Source organism: Tenrec ecaudatus, chromosome 16 (genome assembly GCF_050624435.1).
Source record: "Tenrec ecaudatus isolate mTenEca1 chromosome 16, mTenEca1.hap1, whole genome shotgun sequence".
Classification (NCBI taxonomy): Eukaryota; Metazoa; Chordata; class Mammalia; order Afrosoricida; family Tenrecidae; genus Tenrec; species Tenrec ecaudatus.
In genome coordinates, this window is record NC_134545.1 from 103,873,964 (window position 1) to 103,900,202 (window position 26,239).

Consider the following 26,239-nt stretch of genomic DNA (forward strand, 5'->3'; position numbering starts at 1 on the left):
TACTACACATACTATTCGCCAGTTTTGTCCATGTCGTGTGGTGGCTGACAGAGTTGTTTTTTAATTGATGTATAATATTCCACTCTATGGATGTACCAGAGTTTGTTTATCCATTCCTCTCTAATGGAGTTTTTTTGTTTCCATCTTTTTTGCTATTATGGAAATTCCTGCAAAAACATAGGTGTGAATATGTCTGTTTATGTTGATCTCTTTATTTCTTTAGGGTAAAGCCCAGTAGAGGGCTGGCAGGTTCATAAAGTAATCGTATTTGCATCCGTTTAAGGACACGCCACATTGATTTCCATTGTGGAAGTACAATTCTACAGCCCTACCTATGATGTATGAGCTTTCCAATCTCTCTGAGTCCTTTCCAGCATTTATACTTTTCTGTTTTGCTTGTTGTTCTTAAGAGTATCAGTGTGAGGTAATATCTCATTGTTGTTTTAATTTGTTTTTCTCTTATTGCTAATGAACATTAACATTTCTTCATGTAGTTGTTGGCTGCCCAGATGTCATCTTTAGTAAACTGTATATTCAGATGTTGTGCCCAGTTTTGATTGGGTTGTTTTTATTAAGGTGTTGTAGGTTTAATAAGGTGTTTTCTTTGCTGGGTGCTTGTACTAGAGAAGAGTGAGCAGGGCTTTGGGTCTGAACATATCGCCTTGCTGATTGCTATAAATAAATGGCCCCATTAAACCCAGGCAAAGTTTTCTGCTCCCCTAGACAACCAACTGCAAACATAGAAGCTGAATTTCACACCTGTAGCCCAAATCCACCCTTATAGTACCATTCCTCCCAACACTTCCAATGGTTTTGCAGAACAAGTAGCTACGATGTGAGGATAAGATACCTTTGCCCTGAGGGAGGGGCAGTAGGGATGAGGGATTTCACTGGCTTTGTCAGTGTGACCACAGGGTGGCTTATGAATGAGACTGGCATCTCTGGAGCCTACAAAGGCAACAAATGCATATTTTGATATAATTTGGAAGACATAGACAGCCAGGATAACTCATTGCTTTAATACTGATGTGTTTGCCATTCAATGACAGAAATCTGAAATAAGGAAAGAAAAGAAAGCCTAGGCCAACCTGCTATTAAGAGGGAAAAATATTCATCCTGACCTTCTGAACCACAGTCCCAGCAATGTCAGGGGGTCAAAGGGAAGGAGAAAGTGCTTCTCAGCAGATGCTGGGGGTCAAGCAGATGTTGGGGGTCACGGATGCTGGTGGGCTGTAGTTACTCGTGCAGCCAAAGTGGAGGCCCAGGTGTGCACCCTCTGCCTGGGCCCAAGTCTGTGGGAAAGGGAAGCGGGAAAGGAAATGGGGACCCGGGAACCAGTTGCTGTGATGTCGATTTCCAGTCCTGGGTGGGACAGAGTCCAGCCAGCTCTCCCAGGGCCTTCCTCTTTTCCGCTGCCCCTCGACTTTACTAAGCATGCCGTCTTTGCCCGAAGTAGGTGAGACCAGGTCTTGCCGTCCTGGTCTCTAAGGCACATGCTGGCTGTCCTTCCCAGAAAGACTTGTGGGTTCACTAGGCAGTCCTTGTGCTTGGCGAATGTCATGGCTGCGACGAGGGGCTCAGACATAGGAACAACTGTGAGCATGGTGTAGGGCTGGGGCGTTTCATTCGGTTGTACAAGAGGTCGCTGTGAGTTAGAAATGATCGGACGGCACTTGACGGCAACAACAATATGTCAGAGTAGGACTGGGTTCCTTCAGGTGGTCTTATGTTTTTATTCCCCCAGAGCAGCAAGTTTTTCATTGTAAATAGTTTTATTGGCCTATAAGTAACATATCATACAATTTAATTTAAAAAACCCTGCCATCGAGTTGATGCCTATTCAGAGTGATCCTGTAGGATGGAGTCGAACTGTCTCTCTGGGTTTATGAGCAGTCGACTGCCACTCTTGATGGGCATAGTAAACCTGCCTTTCTCTCAGACAGTCTAGGAGTTGAGTCACATGACGAAGAGCTGTGCACTCATTACCACCAATTTAAGAACATAGTCTTCTTTCTTGTCCTCATTATTGTCAGCTCCCGTTTCCCCACAACCTCCCCTGCCAGGCTCCTGGATAATGATTCATCAAGCTACCAGCTCTATAGAGTTTCTGGTCCCAGTGTGGAGCTGTCATGAGGGGGCTCTGATCCACTAGGTGGGCAGTTGGAAACTGCCAGAAGCTCCACAGGGTGCTCCACTCCCGTGAACAGTCACAGTCTTGGAAATGCACAGGACAGTTCCACCCTGTCCCACACGGCGGTCACTGTGGGTCGGCCTCAACTCGATGGCAGTGAGTGTTTGAGTTGGATTTCATATATAGAAAACTCACACCAAGCAGAAACAAGAAACAAGCAACCACCACAGAACAGAGAAAAACCTCACTCAGTAGATGGACACTGGGCCTCTACTCAAGTTCTTAATGCAAGTACACTTTGTTCTATTAAAGTGGCATTCCATGATACTCACCTTCCAGACACGATCACTGAAGACAAAGTGGGTGCATAAGCAAATGTGAAGAAAGCTGATGGTGCCTGGTTATCAAAAGACATAGCATCTAGGGTCTTAGAGGCTTGAAAATAAACAAGTGGCCATCTAGCTGAGAAGCAACAAAGTTCACATGGAAGAAGCACACCAGCCTGTGTGATCATGAGGTGTTGAAGGAATCACATATCAGCCATAAAAGAACAAAAAAAATTATATCATCGTGAATGAGGGGGAGTACGGAGTGGAGACCCAAAACCCATCTGTAGGCAACTGGACATCCCCCTACAGAAGGATCACGGGGAGGAGATGAGCCAGTCAGGGTGCAATATAGCACTGACTAAACATACAATTTTCCTCTAGTTCTTTAATGGTTCCTGCCCCCCATTATCATGATCCCAATTATACTTACAAATCAGGCTAGACCAGAGGATGTACACTGGTACAGATATGAACAGGAAATACAGGGAATCCAGGACAGATAAACTTCTCAGGACCAACAATGAGAGTGGCAATACCATGAGGATAAGGGGAAAGTAGGGGAGAAAGGGAGAACTGATCACAAGGATCTACATATCACCCCCTCCCTGGGGGACAGACAACAGAAAAGTGGGTGAAGGGGGACATCAGACAGTGTAAGACATGACAAAATAATAATAATTTATAAATTATCAAGGGTTCATGAGGAAAGGAGGGTGGGGGAGGGAGGGGGAAAATGAGCTGATACCAAGGGCTCAAGTAGCAAGAAAATGTTTTGAAAATGACTATGGCAACAAATGTACAAATGTGCTTGACACAATGGATATATGTATGGATTGTGATAAGAGTTGTATGAACCCCCAATAAAATAAAAAAAGATAAAGCAGAAACTTGAAACTGGGTCAAAGAGAGATGGAAGGCTAAGGTGTTTCATTTTCACCTAACCACCTCTGCCATAATCAGTGTTGCCATGCTCCCTGCCTTCCACAGGGGTTTTAATGACTGAATATTTGGAAGTCTGTGAACCAAAGAAGGGGCCCTGGTGGCTTAGTGGTTACTCATTGGACCACCGTTCAAACCACCAGCTGTTCCTAAAGGGGCTTTCTACTGCTCCCACAAAGAGTTACAGTCTCAGAAACTCAGAGGACAGTCCCACCTTGTCCTATAGGGCTACTAGGAGTTGCCATTAACTCTGGGGCAGTGAGTTTGTTGAGTTTCTCCCTCTGGGTAAACTTGAACTTCTGGCCTCCCATTAGCAGACAAGTGTTAACCACACGCACCCCAAGGCTTCTGAAGGAGGTTGGGAAGCTGTTGTCCATCGATCAGTGCACCCCAGGGGCAAATTTAGAACTGTGGTAGGCAGGGGCAGCAGAAAGGATCCACTGGAGGTCCTGCTGGTTCTCAACCAATGCCCATCTCACCACTCCTCAGTCACACACAATACACACACACACCTTGGAGAAGGTCTCAACCCTGCCTCCTGCCAGCAAAACCTTACACAAATTGCTTGGCTTGACTGAGCCTCGGTTTCCTCTGTAAAAGAAGCCTCTGGGTCCCTAGTCTGTTGTGAGGATGCAATAAGGTGGCCCCAGTGACAGACTGCACAAGCACGGTCCCCTACCTCCTCCTCTTCACTGGGGTAGAAACTTCACACTCCCAGGGGGAAGCAATGTGCCTCCATGAGGGCTGGGACACTGTGTCCATGCCGCCCCAGCAGTGACCGGAGACCCTCACTCGGGCTTTGCGGTGGTCAGCTGTTGCTTTGAAGGCTGCAGCCAAAACAGAGCTGGTGGGACTTTGGGGGAGCAGAGGGCACCCTTTTCCTGAGCCAGGTGGACAGTCATGTGGGCAGAAGAAAAAGGCAACAGGGACTTTCAGTTCTGACATCTGCATTTGGACAAGACTGTGCAGGGTTACCGAAGTAACTTGAAGCACCCAATCCCACGTGTTGCTCAAAACAAGAAGAGTCTTATTTCCCAGGCAACAGATTCCTGAAGTGTGTCTTCTGGCTGGCTCCCCACAAATTCATCGTGGATGTAGATGAAAGCACTAAGCACTTCTCCAGGTAAGCAGCTGCTGCCCAGCCCTTGCCTAGAGGAGACAGCAGCACCGAACTGCAGAGTGGAAGGAAATAGGAGCAACTCAATAGAGCAACTCTAGGCTAAATGCCCAGATACTACCCGGATGGTTGTGGTGCTGCCCAAGAGGCTCCGCCAAGTTCAAAAGCAGCGGGAGGCTGTGCTACCCGCTGGAGCCTAGCGCAGAACTAAAACCAAATTCACTACCACTGAGCCGATGCCATCCACTGATAAAAAGATAAATAGCTCAATTAAAATCGGACAAAGGTTTGGAATAGCCAGCTCTCCCAGGAAAATACACACATGGTCAACAGGCACATCAAGAGAGGGATCACATCATGAATTGTTCCCACTAGTCAAAGCCGACTCACAGTGACCCCATAGAACAGGGTGGGACTGCCACCTCATGGGGGATCGAAGTTCGTTTCTGAGACCATCTAATCTTCCCAGGAGTTGAAAGCCCCATCTTCTCCCGAGGAGAGGATGGCGGTTTCAAACTTCCCAACAGGAAGTCTAGGCAGTGCGACATGCTTTCCGTGTCAAAGCATCTCCATTTGGCTGCATGTAAGTGAGAAACCACCCAAGCTGGTGTGAAGCATGCAGGGAGGCCCTGCTCACAGAAGGGCAAGGCCAACGAGAGGCAGGGCTTTGGGTTGGTGGAGTCATCCAAACAGGTTCCAAGGAGGCACTTCTGACTCAAGGTGACTCTGTGGTGTCAGGCTAGAGCGGTGCTCTGAGCTGTCGAGGACCAATCTTGCGGAAGGAGAATGCCAGACCTTTCTCCCGAAGTGCCCGGGGGGAGATGAGAACCCCCAACTCAGCTCAGTTAGCAGTTGAGCGTATGGAGTGAGACGTGCTCCTTCAATTCTTTCTTTCCTAGTTAGTTGCTTTTTGAGATTTGGAAAAAACACACTTTTTGAGGGGTGATAGTATTATTATTTTTTTCTTTTTTGTTGCTTTTTTTTTTTCAGAGTAGCTGTCCATTTCATTTAGCCTTTTCAGTTTATGATATCCAAGCGTGTGTGGGCCTCTGCTGCATTTGTTTCCATTATTCTAATTCCTTCTCCTTTTAATTTTGTGTTTTGCTTTCCTCCCACCCGATGTGCCAAAGGCTGATTCCCATACTATTGCTGTTTCCTTCTTCCAAAAACGGAGTTACTTGATTTAGTAATTGCATTCTTTCCCCCGTCAAATCCATTCATCTTCGCCTTTATTATTTTCCTCCCCAGGGCAGGCGGGTGGGGAGAGTGGGAGTGAACATTTATGTTTTCTTTCTTAAATGAGTCCTGGGGGCATAAGGGCACAAGGCCAGCAGTTCAAACACACCAGCTTCTTTGGGACAAAAATTGGGTTTTCTTACTCCCGTCAAAGTTACAGCCTTGGAAACCCACAGGGCAGTTGTTCCCTGTCCTGTAGGGTCGCTGGGAGTCACAATCCACTCGATGGAAGCGAGTGAGTCTGCAGGTCTAAGTAAGAAGCCCACGTGGCCTGTTTTCCTTTCTCTTTTGCAACAATAGAAAGATTTCAAAGAACTCATTGGATCCAGTTCAACAGCACATATTGATGGCCTACTATGTGACAGGGATAGAGCCAGGCAAGTCGGAGAACAAGATGAATGAGCCAGGAAGATGTATCTATCTGTAAGAGTTCTCTTGGCAGGGACAGATATATTAAAAGATAACTTTTAAAATAGGGTAAATATAATAGCTCTCTTTAGTTTGAGACTAAAAATGATTTTTTCTTTTTAATACGTTTCCTGAAATTAAACATTTTTGAATTGGGTAGGGGTTATGCATTTCAAATAATCGACTTTGTGTACACTAGTTTACACTAACCAAGTTTACCACTCGTTTACACTGCTCCCCTCGGTCTAAATTTCTCTTCTCCTTCTGGATTACTGCCTTCCCCTTTCCCGAAGTATATATCCATCACCCCTCTAGCCTATTGCCTCCTCATCACCTGCCTTGTCCTCCCTCCTTGGGAAAATTTCCAAAGTCTTTGTCTTGGTTTCTGTTTTATTTTTTCTTCTTTAAACAGTGGCCTCATTCAATGTCTCCTTTTGTGAACAGCCCAGTTTGCTCAGCATAATGTTCTTCAGGTCCATCTGTGTCATGAAGAGCTTCATGGCTTCTTTGTTGTATCGTGTTTCACTGCATATATGTAACAAAGTCTCTTCATCCATGGCCATTTTGACATTGACCTCTGCTCCAACAATACATTTAAAATTGTTGACTGACTTCATTCATGAACACATGCTTCTTAGATAATCTGAGGACTCAGAGGAAAGAGCAAAGTCAGAAGCGGTGGTCTGTAGGCTTGCATCTGGGGATTCTAAGAATCGGCCCAAGGAAAATGACCACAGATCAGTTTTAGTGGGCCAGGAGAAGCCGGTCAAAAACAAGTGACGTGGGATGTCAAGGTAGAGGAGGTGTAGGGCCAGATGCAGCAGTGAGGAGTGAGGCAGGTCTCACAAGCCTGGCTCCAGGTTTGCTGGCGTCCCTGCTGTGCCCCCTGATCCCAAAGGTGATGGTGGCGGGCCTACAGCTGGTCTGCAGCTAGATTCATCTTGAACTCCTTCCTGGATCCTTGTGGACAAGGAAGGGTGGACAAGGCAGAGGCAGGAGGAGGAGGGCAGTGTGCAGCAGAGTGGAGAGGACATGGCCCCTGAGTCAAGATTCAATTCAGGCAGTCACTGGGAGTTCCTAGTCAGAGAAAGAGTGAGAGTGAGAGAGAGAGGAAGAATAATAATAAGAAGAATAAGGAGGAGGAGGAGGAGAGGAGAGGAGTTCGTTTGACTGTCCCTAGGACTCTGTTGTAGAAGGGGTGGGCAGTTTCTCCACAGTGTAATAATCAGGTACATTGTGACCACCTTGTGAATCACTGAACTTCCTAGGAAGGCACCCCCTGCCTCCAGGTTCAGATTCACCGGCCCTCCTGGTACTGATCCTGCAGAACCAATCAAAGCTCCGAGGTGCAGGTGTCAGCAAGTCAGGACTGTACTTCGGGGCCAAACAGAGCAGGGAAGCAGGTGATTCCCCACGCAGAGATTCAAGAATTGCTTCAGGTCTTGGTTGCACCATGGACTCGATCTGTTCTGCTTCCCAGCAGGGAGTCAGCTTCCCCACCCCAAAGCCCCCAGAAGGCAGGCAATAAAAGGCAAAAGTTTTAATGTCACTGCCGTTTAATTGGATGGCAAGCTATGATAGGAACTATCACAGTTCACATACACATACTCATATATGGATGGGATCCCTGGTGGTACTGTGGGTTAAGTGTTGGGCTGCTAACAGAAAGGTCAGCAGCTCAAGTTCACTAGCAGCTCTGTGGTAGAAAGATGAGACAGTGTGCTCTCCATAAAGATTTATATGTGTGTGCATGCATACATACACACACATATATACAACCCTTTCTATGAAGTTTACATATATGTATATATGCATATAAACGCATGTATTCATGGTTAGGCACCATCAAGTCGGTTCCAACTCTTAATGACCCAAAGATAACAGAATGAAATGCTGCCCAGTCTTATGTCATCCTCACGATTGTCCTTATGTTTGAGCCCATTGTTGCAGTCCCTGTGTCGATCCCTCTTCTCAAGAACCCTCCTCTTTTACGCTGTCCCTCACTTTACTAACCATGATGTCCTTCTCTGGGAACTTGTCTCTACTGATAACTTGTCCAAAGCACATGAGTCAAGAGCCTCGCCGCCTTTGCCTCTAAGGAGCTTTCTGCTGTACTTTTTCCAAGACAGATTTGTTTGTTCTTTTGCCCGATATATACCCTCTATATAAATGTAGATGGAGGTCTATGCCTATACCTACATGAATATATAGTTCCTTCCATCTCTCTCTCTCTCTCTCTCTCTCTCTCTCTCTCTCTCTCTCTCTCTCTCTCTCTCTCTCTCTCTCACACACACACACACACACACAGATGGAAATTTCCATTGTCACACTGCCTCTCAATAATCAGCATTGAGCTCATGGGGTTTTATGAAATGTCACTTTCTATGACTATGCAGGAAACCTAGTGGTTTGCCTTTTAAAAATACTTTAAGTGAAATCAAGCCTGATTCCAACTGAGAATTAATTTTATAACCACTCCATTCTGCCATGAGGAAAATTAACTGCTGATTTCTCTTTCTTCTTTCCACTGACACCCTCTGTGCAAAGAGCCAAGTGCGGGAAAACTGGGCAGGGAGCAACGTCAGGTGCTGGGGACCCCTGGTCTTCCCAATTCCCCTCAAAAGAGCATCCTTCAGTGGCAGGTGCCCAGCTCACTCAGTCTGCGGCTTGTTTGCTGATCTCTCCACTGGGCCTGTTGTGAGGTGGGTGAGTGGGTTTGCAGGTGTCTCTGCTGCCTGTCCCAGTCTCCCAGATGTTGAGTTAAATGAGTCTTAAGGTACCCAGAGCCCTGGTGATGCAGTGGTGGCACAGTGCTTAAGCACTCAACTGCTAACCAAAAGGTCAGCAGTTCAAACCCACATGTCAAAGAGGTGGCAGTCTGCTGCTGTAAAGAGGGCAGCCTTGGAAACCAAGTGGCTTAGTGTTTATGTCACCATCCATAGGCAGGGAGACTGTTGGGGTTTCATGTTTTGTTTTTTGAAAATCATAAAATCACACCTGGATTTGGGTTCTTAGGATTTCTCCTTGCTTGGATTCACAATCAGCACTCATGGAAGCAGCAGCCAAGAGATCAAGTGAGCATTGCCTTGGGTATATGTGCTGCACAAGACGTCTTGAATGTGTTGCAAAGTACAGAGTTTAGTTTGAGGACTAAGGTACCCCTGACTCAAGCCACAGTATTTTCAATCGCCTCATGTGCATGTGAAATATGGACACTGGATAAAGTAGATGAAATCAATGCATTTGAGTTACAGTGCTGGTGAGGAACATTGAAATCACAGTGAATTTCAAAAATGACCAACAAATCTGTATTGGAAGAAGTACAGCCAGAAGGCTCCTCAGAGGCAAGAATGGCATAACTTCATCTCATGTAATTTGGATACACTATCAGGAGAAGGACATCATGCTTGGGAAAGTAGAGGGGCAATGTTCATGCACCCATAGGTGGGTTGCGAAGATTGGATGAGATGGTGCATGTAAAAAACCAAGCTCTTGACTCCATCGTCTTCAATCTCAGCATCTCTATGTAGGCTCACATCCATGTGCCCATTAACTAGTGGCACTGGAAAGATTCTTTACACATTCACGTGAGTTACTCGGTCATCTGTACGTATTTCCTCTGTCCTATCCCTGAATTTGGCCTTCCTTCTTTCCCCAAACCATCAGAACAGGAACCAGAAATGCCACATTCTCTTCTCTCTACCAACTTTAAAAGAAGGGAGAAAAAGTGTGTCCTTATATCGGGATGCAAATGATGCTGCCGTGGCAGATGCTCCGAGCCCACACCGCCAGGCTGGTTGCAGGTGATGTCCTCAGGCCTGGGGTGAAATAGAAATGTTTCCAGGCATAAAGAGCATGAGTTCTCTCCTCTTGGAGAGGCATTTGTATGCCTAATACGCCGCCTCCCATACTGGCCAAGACAGATGCTTCAGAGAAGTCCATAAAACCCATTAACATACTTAATTGCACACTCTTGCACCATGGGAGACATATTATTGTCCCAATCCCAGCTGGCTTATCCCTTCTTGCCCCGAATATTCAACATTCTGGTCCCTGAAGAATTAAACTAATTAATCCTCCTCCGTTAAGAGGCTGTTTCTTACCCCAGGGGGGAGGGTGGGGGGAGGAGGCCTGCTTACCTGCTGTTCGCCTTCATCTGTAAGCACTTGCATTGAATCCTTGTTGTCACCTTGTTCCTGGTTGGCCTGATGTTTAATTTATAGTTCCTGCACTCCTGTACCATCAATCATTTCTTGAACACCAACATCATGCCAAGAAGGGTGCTAAACAAAAAGACTAGAATTTGGTTCCTTTCTGTGAAGAGTTCTAAGTCTACTAAGCATAAAACTCACTGTCGGTGAAGGAATTCTGACCCACCACGACCCTGCAGTACAGAGTAGAACTGCCCCACAGCATCCTGCCCTCCTGCAGAAGCTGGTGGTTTCCAATGGTGAACTGTCCTGTGAGCAGCCCAGTGCTTTAACCAGTATGACCCCAGGACTTCTACATCTATTACCATTGTCATCATCGAGTTGACTCAACTCATAGCAACCCTATGTACAACAGAATGAAAATGCCCTGGCCCTGCACCGTCCTCACAACTGTTCTTATGCCTGAGCCCATTATGGCAGCCACTGGGCCCATCCATCTTGTCAAGGGCCTTCCTCTTTTCCCTGGCCCCTCTACTTTACCAAGCGTGATGTCCTTTTCTAGCCATAGTCTCTCCTGGCAATATGTTCGAAGTACGTGAGATCAAGTCCCATTATCCTTACCTCTAAGGAGCATTCTTACTGTACTTCTTCCAAGACAGATGCATTTGTCCTTTTGGCAGTCCAGGGTACTTTTCAATATTCTTCCCCAACACCATAATGCAAATGCACTGATTTGGTCTTCTTTATTCAATGTCCAACATTCACACGCATATGAGGCAATTAGAAATCCCATAGCGCTCATATCTTAGTCAGGTCAGGCATGCGTTTGTCCTCAAACTAACATCCTTGCTTTTCAACACTCTAAAGAGGTCTTGTGTGGCAGATTTACTCAACGTGATGTCTTTTGATCTTTTGACTGCTGCTTCCATGTGCACCAGTGGTGGAGGTAAGCAAGCCACAATCCTTGGCCACTTTATTCTTTTCTCTGTTTATCAGGATGCTGACCTGTTGGTCCAGTCGGGAGGATTGTGGTTTTTTTACACTGAGTGGACATCCATACTGAAGGCTGCAATCCTTGATCTTCATAAGCAAGTGTGTCAAGCCCTGTCAGTTTCATCAAGCAAGGTTATATCATCTGCATGTCAGCACGGGTGGTTAATAAGCCTTCCTCTAATCCCTTTGCCACATTCTTCTTCAAAAGGACCCAGTCTCCCCGGTTATTTGCTCAGAACACAGATTGAATAAGTCTGATGAGAGGATGGAACCTTGATGCACACCTTTCCTGATTTTAAACTACGCAGCATGTCCTTGTTCTGTCTGTACAACTATCTCTTGATTCAAGTTCAGGTTCTGCATGAGCACAACTAGGTTTTCTGGAACTCCCATTCTTCTCAAGGTTATCCATAGTTTGTTATGAGCCAGACAGTTTACAAGGGGGTATTTATTGCCCTACATTATGGTTCCCCTCTATACTTATCTATCTGTAGAAAACCAGAAGGTCTGGGGTAAATATTGAAAAGCCCAGTAAAGAGGAAAGACGTTCCAGAGGTCAAAACACACGAACATCCATTGGTATTGCATTGGCCAGAATGTAGTCTCATGGGTGGACCTAGTTTTAAGGGAAGTTGGGCAATGTAGGTTTATAATTGAGCAAACAATGTTTCTATGTGGAACTAGGGAGAAATTACTACAAATTTACAACAGTGAAGAAAATCAATATTATTTTGCATAGAGAAGGAGAGGTGGGAATTGTACCCACACACTGTCAAAGCTTTGTCTGTCGGAGTTCAAAGAGCAATATAAAACCAATGGGGTATATACAAAATTCAGTGGGGCTTTGATGCCTTCCATGGATAAGCTAATTGCTAATAATTACTTTTTTTTAACAATTTATTGGGGCTCATACAATTCTTTTCACAGTTCATACATATACATACATCAATTGTATAAAGCACCTCTGTACAGTCTTTGCCCTAATCATTTTTTTCTCTTTTCTTCTTTTACATTTTATTAGGGACTCATATAACTCTTACCACAATCCATACATATACATACATCAATTGTCTAAGGCACATCCATACATTCCCTGCCCCAATCATTCTCAAGGCACTTGCTCTCCACTTAAGCCCCTTGCATCAGGTCCTCTTTTTTTTTCCCCCTCCCTCCCTATTCCCCCCTCCCTCCCTATTCCCCCCTCCCTCGTATGCCCTTGGTAATTTATACATCGTTGTTTTGTCATATCTTGCCCTATCCGGAGTCTCCCTTCCCCCCTTCTCTGCTGTCCCTCTCCCAGGGAAGAGGTCACATGTGGATCCTTGTAATCAGTTCCCCCTTTCCAACCCACTCACCCTCCACTCTCCCAGCATCGTCCCTCACACCCTTGGTCCTGAAGGTATCATCCACCCTGGATTCCCTGTACCTCCAACCCTCATATGCATCAGTGTACAGCCTCTGTCCTATCCAGGCCTGCAAGGTAGAATTCGGATTATGGTAGTTGGGGGGAGGAAGCATCCAGGATCTGGGGGAAAGCTGTGTTCTTCATCGATACTACCTCACACCCTAATTAACCCATCTCCTCTCCTAAACCCCTCTATGAGGGGATCTCCATTGGTCGACACTTGGGCCTTGGGTCTCCACTCTGCACTTCCCCCTTCATTTAATATGATATATATATACATACATATACATACATATATACATATACACATATATACACATACATACACACACTTATATCTTTTTTTTTTGCATGATGCCTTATACCTGGTCCCTTGGGCACCTCGTGATCGCACTGGCCGGTGTGCTTCTTCCATGTGGGCTTATTTGCTTCTGAGCTAGATGGCCGCTTGTTCACCTTCAAGCCTTTAAGACCCCAGACACTATCTCTTTTGATAGCCGGGCACCATCAGCTTTCTTCACCACATTTGCTTATGCACCCATTTGTCTTCAGCGATCCTATCATGGAGGTGTGCAGTCAATGATATGATTTTTTGTTCTTAGATGTCTGGTAACTGATCCCTTTGGGACCACTCGATCACACAGGCTGGTGTGTTCTTCCATGTGGACTTGGTTGCTTCCGAGCTAGATGGCCGCGCTAATAATTACTTTTATAGACACTACTGATACAAGGTTTATGATAACGACAGTCAATAGGCTTTAAAAAAATTATTGGTTCAATAGGTAGGAATTGGGAGGACAAAAAAAGAAAGAAAGAAAACTGCTCCGTCTAGTTAGGAGGAAGATGTCCAGAGGCCAAGCTCCCTAAGTCTTGTGTATGTCTGTTCTAAATGACCTGTTTGTCTTTCCCACAGGCAAACCACCTCTTCTGCCTTCCCACGTTTAGCTGGGGGATTCACCAGGGCTATTCTGCTTCTCCCGGTCTCTTCAGTAGTTGTTTTGGTTCTCTTTGCAGCTCAGTGGTCAGAAATATGTGTGTAAAATACTCAAGATGGCTTTTGGACTGTCTCAAAGCATAAGATGGAACTGGGGTTCTGTGTGCAGGCGCCAGACCTCTGAGGTACAAATGCCTTCTGGTTGTAGGCACTAACACACAATGATACTATTCCTATGAAATAATGTACAGAGAATAAATGTTAGGAGACTATTATTGATGTCTATCTGGGAAGCATTCAAGGTTTTTAATTAACTCAAAATGCATTTCTGTCTAATCAATTCCAACTCAGCCCAATCTTGTGGGCCAGAAAAGAGTAGGGCTGTAACTTAACCCAGGAGACTGTCTCATCTTTCTCCCACTCAGCAGCTGGTGGTTTCAAACAGAGGACCTCTAGTCAGCCATCATTTGCCTAACCACTGTGCCACCAGGACAACAGGGGAATGATATACTTAGATTGTGGCTATGGGCATGTCTGATGAAACCTAAGGCATCATTAGGAAAGGGCACGGGTAAGAAGTAGGACCAGAGGGTGAGCTGCAAGAGGACGTGAGCCAAAATGGGTTCATTAATTAGACAGCTAGGAGAATGTTGAAGGTGATCTTTGAGAAAGCTGTTTTTCGAAAGTTATTGATGAAATTACCAACATCTTGTTCCTTTTGTGGATCAAGGAGCTAATAGTCTGTACAGGAGAGAAAGAACCAAACTCAATGCCATCCAGTGGATTCTGATTCACAGGGACCCTATAGAACAAAGAACTGCCCCCTGTGGATTTCCTGGACTACAACTCTTTATGGAAGTAGAAATCCCTCTCTTTCTCCCAGAGAAGCTGGTGGTTTGGAACTGCTGGCCCTATAGTTAGCAGCCCAATACACAACTCCTAGCCACCAGGGATCCTAAGAGACCTGCAAAAATCATAGCAATGTTTAAATGAACTACTGAGGAGGGTGAGATTAATCTGATTTGAAGAAGATGTGAAAGAGGAGAAAGTGAAAGCCACTTCAACAAAAGGGGGGTTGCCTGGTGGCCTCTGGGTTCAAGCTGTTTTCATAAAATCCTAGGGAGTGTTTCCAAGACCTCAGGCCTCCACTTTAAAAATTATTTACCTTCAGATCATTCATTTAATTCGCCCTCTCCATTTCATCCAGTGAATTCCCATTTCTTGATTATTTTGTAAACTCCATGGAAAAGAGGTCTTGTTCTAAACCCTTTTTGCCCACAACGGTGCCTGGCAATGATGGGTAGGTGTCTATCATTGGGTAGGTTAACTGATCAGGGGCAGAAGTATCAGGGCGTTTGCTGCCTTCGCTTGACCATTTCCAGCAGAGTACAGAGGCCCAGGCAGTCCAATCTGATGAGGAGAGCCGCGTCTGGAGGCCGAACCTCTTTACCCCCCAGTAACTGCCCAGATTCGCGCGCTGTGGCGCAATCCCTGCACTGTAAAACCCAGGCGGCACCCCAAGGGGTCGCAGCGGAACCTGAAACGGGGGGAGTGGAATCCGGCGCCGGAAACGGAAGCGACGGAGGCTGTGGGGGACGGATCGTTACTTCCGGCGGAACCTGTCAGCGGGGCGCGCCGTGCCACCCGGACGCAGCTGTGGGCGGAAACGCGGAGTCCGCTGCTTCCTAGTTGCCAGCTGGCGCCAAGGGCCAGGCTCAGCTCCCGCGATGCTGCCCTACACCGTGAATTTCAAGGTGTCGGCCCGCACCCTCACCGGGGCCCTCAACGCCCACAACAAGGCGGCGGTGGACTGGTGAGGGCGACTGGCCCCAGGCCGCCCAGGCTCGGCCAGAAGTTGGGGAGGGGAGCGGAGGGGAGGGAGTGTGGCCCGGCCAAGGCAGGATGCCGCCCCCACTCCGTGCAGATTTCAGTGCTGCAGCTGTTGTGCTCAAAGTAATCCATGCCCCCGCGTGGAACGTTTCCTTGTGCAGATCTGGCCCCTTTGGCCCACCTCTCTCTCTGGGAGTCCTGGAGGCGTCGTGGTTACGCTTTCGGCTGCTAACTGCAAGGTCAGCGGTTCGAAACCACCAGCCTTTCCCAGGGAGCATGACGGGGCTTTCCATTCCCTCAAAGTTACCAGTAGCGGAAACTCGCAGGGGTAGGTTTACCTTGCCCTATAAGGTCGTGATGAGTAGGCTTTGTTGCTCTCGGCAGTTCTCGTGACCCCTCCTTGCCACCCATCCCGCCTCCTCTCTAAACCTGCAACCAGTAGGCTTCTCTCCACCCGCCACCCCGAGCCTCACAGCCTCCCCCATTCTGTCTCACCCTTTCTCACTCTGACTCGGATGTGCCAGGTCCTGTGCCCACCTGCCACTCACCTTCCTTTCACCGATGTCTTCCTGCCCTCTCTGATCCCCCCTGGGATGTGCCCACCCTCAGCAGTTCGTGTCTGTTAAGTTTTATCTTTTCACTGTAAAAATCACATTACAACTCTGACATTTTAATAATTAAAAAAAAACAAACCACTGCCATCGAATCGATGCTGACTCATCGTGACCCTACAGGACAGGGTAGAAGTACCTCTGAGTTTCTGAGTCTGTTAACTCTTTACAGGAGAGAAAGTCCTGTCTTTCTCCTGAGGAGCAGCTGGTGTCTCCGACCTTGTGGGTCACAGCCCAACACACCACCTGGGTGCCTTACAGTAGCCCTATAGGACAGAGTAAGACTTGACTTTCTGAGACTGTGACTCTTTACAGGAGTAGAAGGCCTGGCCTTTCGTCCTGGGAAGCGGCTGGTGCTTTGAAACGGGCTGACCTTGTAGTTCACAGCTCAGTGCATAAGCACCCTGCCTCCAGGGCTCCTGTTTTAATAGACACAATAATATTGTGGCATTTGATAATATTGCCAAGAGGATTGAAACCCCTTTGGGTGTGGTCCCATACTTGTCTTTTTGATCTAGTGGAAACGTTTGCAAATGGCAACAGGTACTTTACCCAATGTTTTATCAGATACTTTGTGTATGTTTCAGGGGTCAGAGGAGTCCTGATGGTGCAGTGGGTTAAGTACTGGCTGGCTCACTGAAATTATGGTCATTAGAACACAGCAGCTGCTTCACTGGAAGGAAATGAGAGAGTGATGAGGCGGTCAGCTTCCCCATTTGTAGTCTCAGAAACCCAATGCAGCAGTTCTGCTCTGTCCTCTAGGGTCCCTATGAATCAGAATCCGCTAGGTGATTGTGGGTTTGGCTTGGTAAGGCATCACAGTTGAATAAGTCGATGCCCGTACCCTCAAAGGCAAGTACACAGTTCCGTTCTTTGTTTGTAGTTGGCTCGTGGCTAGATACGTACATTTCTTAAAACCCTTCTAATGGAATGAAAAATGAATGTCAATAAAAGGTTATGAGTGTAGACCTTTTTATTTATATGAGGTTGTGGAAAATGCTGCTGGGCTTAAGATAATTTTATGAATGGTAGGTTTTAATCTGATTTCTCGGTTATCTAGGATGCCTATTTAAGAGAAGTTAGGGGTTGCTTTTCTGAGATGGGGATGGGGATATTTGAGATAGTTTATTGTGCCAGCCTGGCTGATAAACAAGTGGGATTAATTGAAGGGCGGAGAGTTAAATGGCTTGGCGAGCCTCACCTTGTCTCTTGCTCTTTAATCATCGGACCAGTGTGCGGCTGCCTTGCTTGTTCTGTGCCTCAGTTTGCAAGCTAAACTACCTGTGGGACACCTAACCTGTGGACCGTGTCGCTGTAATTTGAGGTCCCTTTAAGACCTGCCTCGCCACACAATTGGAATTTACATCTCTTGAGCTGGGGACTATTGGTGACCTGGCTGACTGTTGGTGACCTGCCTTGCTGTTTGCTGCCTGTGCTGGGATAGCCTGAATCTCTCTACAGAGGACTACCTGGCGGCCCTTAAGACTTGAAGGACTGCTAGTGTCTCACAACTCTCTTATGGGAGTGAGTTTTACTGAGCCATTTGTACTGCTTTATAATTTTAACTGTTCATTTCTTGTTTTATATATCTATCTTATATAATTTAACTGTTCATTTCTTGTGATGTGTATATATATATATGTATGTATATATGTATGTATATATATAATTGCTAGCAATCAGGTTTTATCTCTCTAGAGAACCCTGTCTAACACATTTTGGTGCCAGGGGTGCTTCTAGAGAAACAAAATCATAAATATAGGTTTCTTAAATTGGCTCTCCAGCCTGATTAGTCTTAACACTAGTAATGCTACTTCAACACCCCAAAGCATGGATAAGTCTGCTACTCTTACTAATCCCTGGTGAGAAATAGCAAAGATAATACCTACAGAACCACCACCGATAGATGAGGTGCTGGTTAAAGGGGAGGCTCTGAGTCATCATATGTTTGATATTTTCCAGGAGTTTTGTAAGGATGACAAGTATAGGGAACTGATTGGCTGGTCCTCCTTACAATGGAAAGTGTGATTAAAGAGAGGGATGGTCTCAGAGCCTCGGAAGTGCGCCTCAGGGGCAGACTAACGGATTTTAAAACTTCCATCTGTGCTACAAAGGAGAGCCTTCTCCTCTAGTAAGAGCTGACGTTGCTGAGAATCAGGTCCAGAGTCTCATTATGCGAGTGGCTGAATTACAACGGCAGCTGAATTGCATATCTAGACAGTGTCTGAAACCAAAGTAAGGGCATTGATTTGGAAAAGTTGGGACCCTGAAACATGGGATGGGAACATATGGGCTGATGATCTAGAAGAGGAGGATATTGAGCCCTTAGAAACAATTGACTCACCCCAGTCAATAGATCCACCCATCCCAGCTGAAAGTATTAATTCACAATCCACACCTGAGCAGATTAGTCAAACTATTCAAGTTGGTATGCCAGGTGGGGCTGCATCAGCAGCATTGCCTGAGGGAGATGCGTTATAAGATATTGCTGAGAGCACCCAGGAAACACCCTCACCACCCACTGTTTCAGCTAGACCTGTCACTAAAGTTAAGTCTCAAAAAGCTGAGGCTGAGATGATTACCCAAGAAGAAATGCGCTATACTCAAAGATCTGCTCGAGTTTTCAAATATCCCTGGGAATGGTTACTAAGGGTGTGGGATACTGGTGCGCACAATGTAATATTAGACCAGTCTGAGTTTCTGGATATGGGACCCCTAAGCACAGACTCTTCTTTCAGTATCTCTGTGAGAGAGGCTAAGAGAGGATCTAATTCTTTATTTGGTTGGTTCAGTGAAGCATGGACTGCCAGATGGCCTAGATTAGACTAACCTGAAGTACTGACCTACCTTGGTACACTATAGAAGAAGGCATCCAAAAGCTTAGAGAAATTGGTATGTTAGAATGGATCTATCAAGATATTCCCATAGACCCAAAAAGGGGGTGTCCTGAGGACATACTCTTTACCACAACCATAAGGAACAAGTTTGTGAAGTGGGCCCCAGCATCTCTTAAGACTCCTGTAATTGCTATTTTATGTGCACCAGGATTAACAGTGGGCACTGACCTAAGCAAACTCCGACATTTGCCCACAATGGGGCTGATTGGTCCCCGTGATGGTAGAGGGCAGGTGTCAGCACTGAATCAACAGAGACAGGGTGGGCGTGGTTATAATAGACAACAAGGTTTCAGTAGTAATCAAAGCAACCTGTCTCGTGTGGAATTATGGCGTTGGCTACTTAGCCACAGTATCCCTAGGAATGAAATGGATGGGAAACCTACTGAATATTTACATGATCTATACAGGCAGAAGAATGGTAGATCAGGTGAACAGCAGAATAGACAGTCACGATCGCTCAATCAATTCCCAGACCTGAGCCAGTTTACAGACTCACAACCTCTTGAATGAGGGGGAGGCTGGGTCCCTTTGAAGGAGGACCCTGCTACATCACTGAAGGTCTATACTGTTAGTCTTTCTTCTACCCTTCCCCAAAGGGAACTGTGGCCTTTCACAGGAGTGACTGTTCATTGGGGGAAAGGAAATAATCAAATTTTGGGGGGATTACTGGACACTGGCTTGGAACTGACACTAATTGCAAGAGACCCAAGGTGTTTTGAAGACCCACAAATCAGAGTGGGGGCTTATGGAGGTCAAGTTATCAATGGAGTTTTAGCTCAGGTACACCTCACTATGGGTCCAGTGGACCCTGGACCCATCCTGTGGTTATTTCCCCAGTTCCAGAATGCATCATTGGAATAGACATACTTAGTAACTGGAAGAACCCCCATATTGGATCCCTGAAATGTGGAATAAGGTCTATCATGGTAGGAAAGGCCAAGTGGACACCATTAGAACTGCCATTACCTAGGAAAATAGTAAACCAAAAGCAGTACCGCATTCCTGGAGGGATTGCAGAGATCAGTGCCACCATCAAAGACGAAAGATGCAGGGGTGGTGATTCCTGCTACATTCCCATTTAACTCACCTATTTGACCTGTAAAGAAGACAGATGGATCCTGGAGAATGACAGTGGATTATTGTAAACTTACCCAGGTGGTGACTCCAATTGCAGCTGCTGTCCCAGATGTGATTTCATTGCTTGAGCAAATTAATACTTCTCTTGGTACTTGGTGTGCAGCTATTGATCTGGCTAATGCTTTCTTCTCAATACCAGTCTCGAAGGACCACTAAAAGCAGTTTGCCTTCACCTGGCAGGTCCAACAATATACTTTCACAACTCTCCCCCAGGGGTACATCAACTCTTCTGCCCTGTGCCATAATTTAGTCCGAAGGGACCTTGACCACCTGTCTATTCCACAAAATGTCACACTGGTCCATTATATTGATGACATTATGCTGATTGGACCCACTAAGGAAGATCTATCAAAGACTCTAGATTCATTGGTACCATATCTGCGTAAAAGAGGTTGGGAAATTAACCCATCGAAGATTCAGGCACCCTCCACATCAGTAAAATTTCTAGGGGTCCATGTTGAGATATTCCTACCAAAGTGAAGGATAAACTATTGCATTTGGCGCTCCCAATGACTGAAAAAGAGGCACAATGTCTAGTGGGCCTCTTCGGATTTTGGAGCCACCATATCCCTCACTTGGGTGTTCTTCGACCTATTTATCAAGTGACATGAAAAGCCTCCATTTCTGAGTGGGGCCCAGAACAAGAAAAGGCTTTTCAACAGGTTCAGGCTGCTGTGCAAGCTGCTTTGCCACTGGGACCATATGATCCACCTGACCCAATGGTGCTAGAGGTGTCAGTTGTAGATAAAGATGCAGTGTGGAGTCTTTGGCAGGCCCCTGTTGGTGAATCACAGCGTAGACCCTTGAGATATTGGAGTAAAGTCCTGCCATTCTCTGCAGACAACTACTTCCCTTTTGAAAAACAGCTGTTGGCCTGTTACTGGGGCTTGGGGCTTGGTGGAGACTGAACGCCTCACCATGGGCCACCAAGTCACCATGAGGCCTGAATTACCTATCATGACCTGGGTACTATCTGGCCCATGAATCATAAAGTTGGACGTGCGCAGAAATACTCCATTGTTAAATGGAAGTGGTATACACAAGACTGGGCCAAAGCAGGACCTAAAGGGACAAGTAAGCTGCATGAAGAAGTGGCCCAAATGCCCACAGTCTCCACTCCTGTCACATTACCTTCTTTCTCCCAGTCTGCACCTATGGCCTCTTGGGGAGTTCCTTACCATATTTTAACTGAAGACCAAAAAAGTCATGCTTGGCTTACGGATGGCTCTGCACGACATGCAGGTGCCACTCGTAAGTGGACAGCAGCAGCACTACAGCCCCTTTCTGGGATCTCCCTAAAGGTCAGTGGTGAAGGGAAATCTTCCCAATGGGCAGAACTTTGAGCAGTGCACCTGGCTGTTCAGTTTGCATATAAGGAAAAATGGCCAGATGTGAGACTATATTCTGATTCATGGGCTGTGGCTGATGGCTTGGCTGGATGGTCAGGGAATTGGAAGGACCATGATTGGAAAATTGGTGACAAGGAGGTGTGGGGAAGAGGTATGTGGATGGACCTCTCTGAATGAGCCAAGAAAGTAAAGGTAATTGTATCTCACGTGAACGCTCACCACCAAAGGATTACCTCTGAAGAGGAGGACTTTAATAATCAAGTGGATAAGATGACACGCGATGTGGAGACTGGTCCTCCTCTTTCCTCTGCCACCCCTGTTATCGCCCAATGGGCACATGAACAAAGTGGACATGGTGGCAGGGATGGAGGTTACACCTGGGCACAGCAACATGGACTTCCGCTCACCAAGGCTGACTTGGCCACTGCCACTGCTGAGTGCCCCATTTGGCAGCAGCAGAAACCAACATTCAGTCCAAGATATGGGACAATTCCTCGGGGAGATCAACTAGCAACTTGGTGGCAGGTTGATTACATAGGACCACTTCCATCATGGAGGGGACAGTGTTTTATTCTTACTGGAATAGACACCTACTCTGGATATGGATTTGCCTTCCCTGCACGCGATGCTTCTGCCAAAACTATTTGTGGGCTTACAGAATGCCTCTTCTACCGGCATGGCATCCCACATAGCTTTGTTTCAGATCAAGGAATTCACTTCACAGCAAATGCAGTGCGGCAATGGGCCCATTCCCATGGAATCCACTGGTCGTATCATGTTCCTCATCATCCTGAAGCTGCTGACTTGATAGAACGGTGGAATGGGCTTCTTAAGACACAATTACGGCTCCTACTAGGTGGCAACAACTTGTGGGGCTGGGGCAATGTTCTCCAGGAAGCTGTATACACTCTAAACCAGCGGCCAGTATGTGGTGCTGTGTCTCCAATAGCCAGAATCCATGGGTACAGAAACCAAGGGTGTAAGCTGGAGTGGCACCACTCACTATTACTCCTAGTGATCCACTTGCAGCATTTTTGCTTCCTGTCCCAGCAACCCTGTGTTCCTCAGGCCTGGCGGTCCTGGTCCTGAAGGAAGGAACTCTCCCACCTGGAAACACAGCACGGATTCCACTAAACTGGCAGCTGAGAATGCCCCCTGGGCACTTTGGACTTCTCATGCGTTTGGATCAACAGGTCAGGAAGGGTGTCACTGTACTAAGTGGTTGATTGATCCTGATTACCAAGGAGAAATTGGATTGGTGTTACATAATGGAGGTGAAAAAGAATTTGTCTGGAATCCAGGAGATCCCATAGGCCGACTCTTAGTGTTACCATGCCCTGTTATTAAAGTACATGGTAAGTTGCAGCAACCCAATCCTAACAGGACTTATAATGACCCAGACCCCTCAGGAATGAAGGTCTGGGTCACCCCGCCAGGCCAAAAACCACAGCCAGCTGAGGTGCTTGCTGAGGGCAAAGGTAATACAGAATGGGTAGTAGAAGAAGGTAGTTTATGACCACGTGATCAATTGCAAAAGCGAGGTTTGTAATTGTCAATGTATTTTCTTTTTATGTGCTTATTTCATACTTTCCTTTGTTCAGGTATGATATATCAGATATAATTGGACTCAGTGTGTTTTCATTTATATGTATGATAGATGATTGATGATAAGTGTAAGTGTGATTTCATCAATGTCCGGAAATTGTATAAGTATATATGGCTAAAGAATTGTGTACAGGTGCAAGGTTGGCAAGGGGTGGATTGACATAGTTTATTGTGCTAGCCTGGTCAATAAACACATGTGATTAATTGAAGGATGGAGAGATAAATGGCTTGGTGAGCCTTGCCTTTCTTGTCTCTCATTCTTTGTTCATCGGAATAGTGTGTGGCTGCCTTGTTCTGTGCCTCAGTTTGCAAGCTAAACTACCTGTGGGACACCTAACCTGTGGACTGTGTCGCTGTAATTTGAGGTCCCTTTAAGACCTGCCTCGCCACACAATTGGAATTTACATCTCTTGAGCTGGGGACTATTGGTGACCTGGCTGACTGTTGGTGACCTGCCTTGCTGTTTGCTGCCTGTGCCGGCATAGCCTGAATCTCTACAGAGGACAATCTGGCGGCCCTTAAGACTTGAAGGACTGCTAGTGTCTCACAACTCTCTTATGGGAGTGAGTTTTACTGAGCCATTTGTACTGCTTTATAATTTTAACCGTTCATTTCTTGTGTTATATATCTGTGTTTGTATATATATAATTGTTAGCAATCTGGTTTTATCTCTCTAGAGAACCCTGTGTTAACTCAGTATTCCTCTTTTGTTAGGGGCTGGCAAGGTTTAATTGCTTATGGATGTCATTCGCTTGTAGTCGTGATTGATTCAAATACTGCCCAGACTCTTCAAGTCTTGGAGAAGCATAAAGCTGATGTTGTCAAGGTAAGTGAAAACCCACTTACAGTCTTAGTACTGGAGCCTTTTTATTCTCCAGTTTTAAATACCACTTGAGTTTCATTAAGTTGCGTGTATATAAAATACAGGAAAGCTGTCAGACATGGTCATCTTGGGGCAGGCTAGCATTTCCTGGACACAGTGTGAATCAGGGCTGACTATAAAATGGTACTTCTTGGGCCATTTTTTAAGCTGAGAAACCCAAACTAAACCCATTGCCCTTGAGTCAATTTCAACTCCTCGCAACCCAACAGAGGACAGAGTAGAACTGCTCCGTAGGGTTTCTGAGGTGGTGAATCTTTGAGGGCAGATAGCTTCATGTTCCTCCTAGAGAGGGGCCGATAGGTTTGAACTACAAACCCTGTGTCTAGCAGCCCAGTGCTTAGCCTGAAGTGCTGCGCCAGAAAGGATTAATCGTCCATTGACTGTGCCACACTCGGTCATCCACTGGGTTGAGTACACAGAAGAAAAGCCTCATGTGACTTGTGTGGTGAGCAAGCCCACCAAGCAAACGCGCCAGTGCATGCAGATAGCGAGACGTGGGAAAGCAGGCACAACTTGACACCTGCTGCGGGCCTTGGGTCACACAAGGACTCAAGGAGAGTGATCGCACCATTGACGGCCCAGACTGATGAGACGCCGGGACAGAACTGGGATACTGGTGCAAGATGATATGGGAACTGGCCTGTGGGGCGAGAGAGCCAGTAATCTCGGGGCAGGAGGGTCGCTGGCAGAGCAAGATTCCTCTGGGTATTGTGGGGAGGCGAACGAGCTTTGTAACACTTGTGTGAGGAGTGCAGTGGCCAGGCTGGCCCGAGGGTCAGAAGTCAAGGAACTTGGAGTACGAAGCTGAAAGACAAGGGGTGCTGGAAGCAGAGCTGCAGGGCCAGGCTGTTGGATGGGAAGGGCCTCAGACTTCACAGTCAGCTTCATCACCTCTGAAGAAAATTAAAAAGCTTATGAGAGCCAGAATACAACCTTGATATATACCACCTGAATTTCGAGAACAGTCCAAGAATAGATTTGACTCATGAACATTAATGACCCATGGGATGGGATCCAGAATATCATACATGAAGAAAGCAAAACAGGAAAGAAAAGATTCAAGTTGATGTCAAAGGAGACTCTGAGACTTGCTCTTAATCAGAGAGTAGCTAAGGCAAGTGGAAGAAATGATGAAATAAAAGAGCCGAATAGAAGATTTCAAAGAGCAGCTCAAGAAGACAAAATAGGGGTATTCTAATGCAATAGATGAACACACAGCATATCTTAAACTAAAACTAAAGAGGAAATTCATGCCTTGAGCTGCAGGGTCAAAGGATTCTGTTTGCAAAATATGGAATGATGCAGGAAGCATCAAAAGCAGGTGGGAAGACTATAGAGTCCCCTGTACCAAAAATGAGCCTACATTTCAAGAGGGAACATATGATCGAGAATCAGTGGTACTGAAGGAAAATGGTCAAGCTGCACTGAAGGCGTTCATCTAAAGGCACCAGGAATTGGTGGAATACAAATCGAAATGCTTCAGCAAGCTGATGAAGCACTGGAATCAAGTACTTGTAAGACAAGTACCTGAACAACCTATTGGAAAAGATCCTCATCTCCACCCACTCCAAAGAAAGGTGATCCAACAGATACTGTTGACAAATTATCAACAGTATCAATAAAATATGCAAGGAAAATGTTTATGAAAGTCATTCAGCAATGGTTTCAAGAGAACATTGCCCAGGAGCCGCCAGGGAGTCAAGAGACTTCCAAGGACATGGTAGCTAACAAAGGATGTCATTGCTGATGCCAGACGGCTCGTGGCTGCTGACAGAGTACCAGACAAATGTTTGCTTATGGTTTTTCACTGTTCAGAGACATTTGCTAGGATGTAAATCATGCTGTGGATAGCGTTGAGAAGAATGGAAATCCATTATGTTTGATTGTGCTCATGTAGAACCTATCCGTAGGCCAAGAGGCCGATCAAGGGACTAAATGGCAGGTGGTTTTACAGAACAAGGGGGTACAGCATGGCTTAACATCAGGGAAGGTGCGTTCTCTCACCGTCCTCATTCATCTCGCGTGCCGAGCAACTCAGCAGAAGCTGGGCTATGTTAAGAAGAGCGCGGCGTCAGGATCGGAGGAAGACTTGTCAACAACCTGCAAAGTGCACACGAAAAACCTTGCTGAAAGTGAAGAGGACTTGGGCACTTGCAGAGAACTGAAGCATTTGCCAATCAAGATCAAAGATTGCAGCCTTCAGTGTGGATAACAGCTGAACGTAAACCGAAACGCTCACCACGGGACCAACAGGTAACATGATAAACAGAGACAAGCTCGAAGT

At 46.2% G+C, this 26,239-nt stretch overlaps 1 protein-coding gene across 2 annotated transcripts in view; it reads left to right on the forward strand.

Annotated features, from left to right (window-relative positions):
• Nucleotides 1-15,274: 15,274 nt before the first annotated feature.
• The window catches only part of WDR11 (WD repeat domain 11), a 49,377-nt gene continuing 38,412 nt past the window's right edge, over nt 15,275-26,239 (forward strand). For both annotated transcript variants that reach the window (XM_075534932.1, XM_075534933.1), the window contains exons 1-2: nt 15,275-15,456; nt 23,787-23,898. In XM_075534932.1, the coding sequence (XP_075391047.1) occupies nt 15,371-15,456; nt 23,787-23,898 (198 nt within the window). In that variant the 5' untranslated portion in view covers nt 15,275-15,370. The remainder of the gene's footprint in view (nt 15,457-23,786; nt 23,899-26,239) is intronic.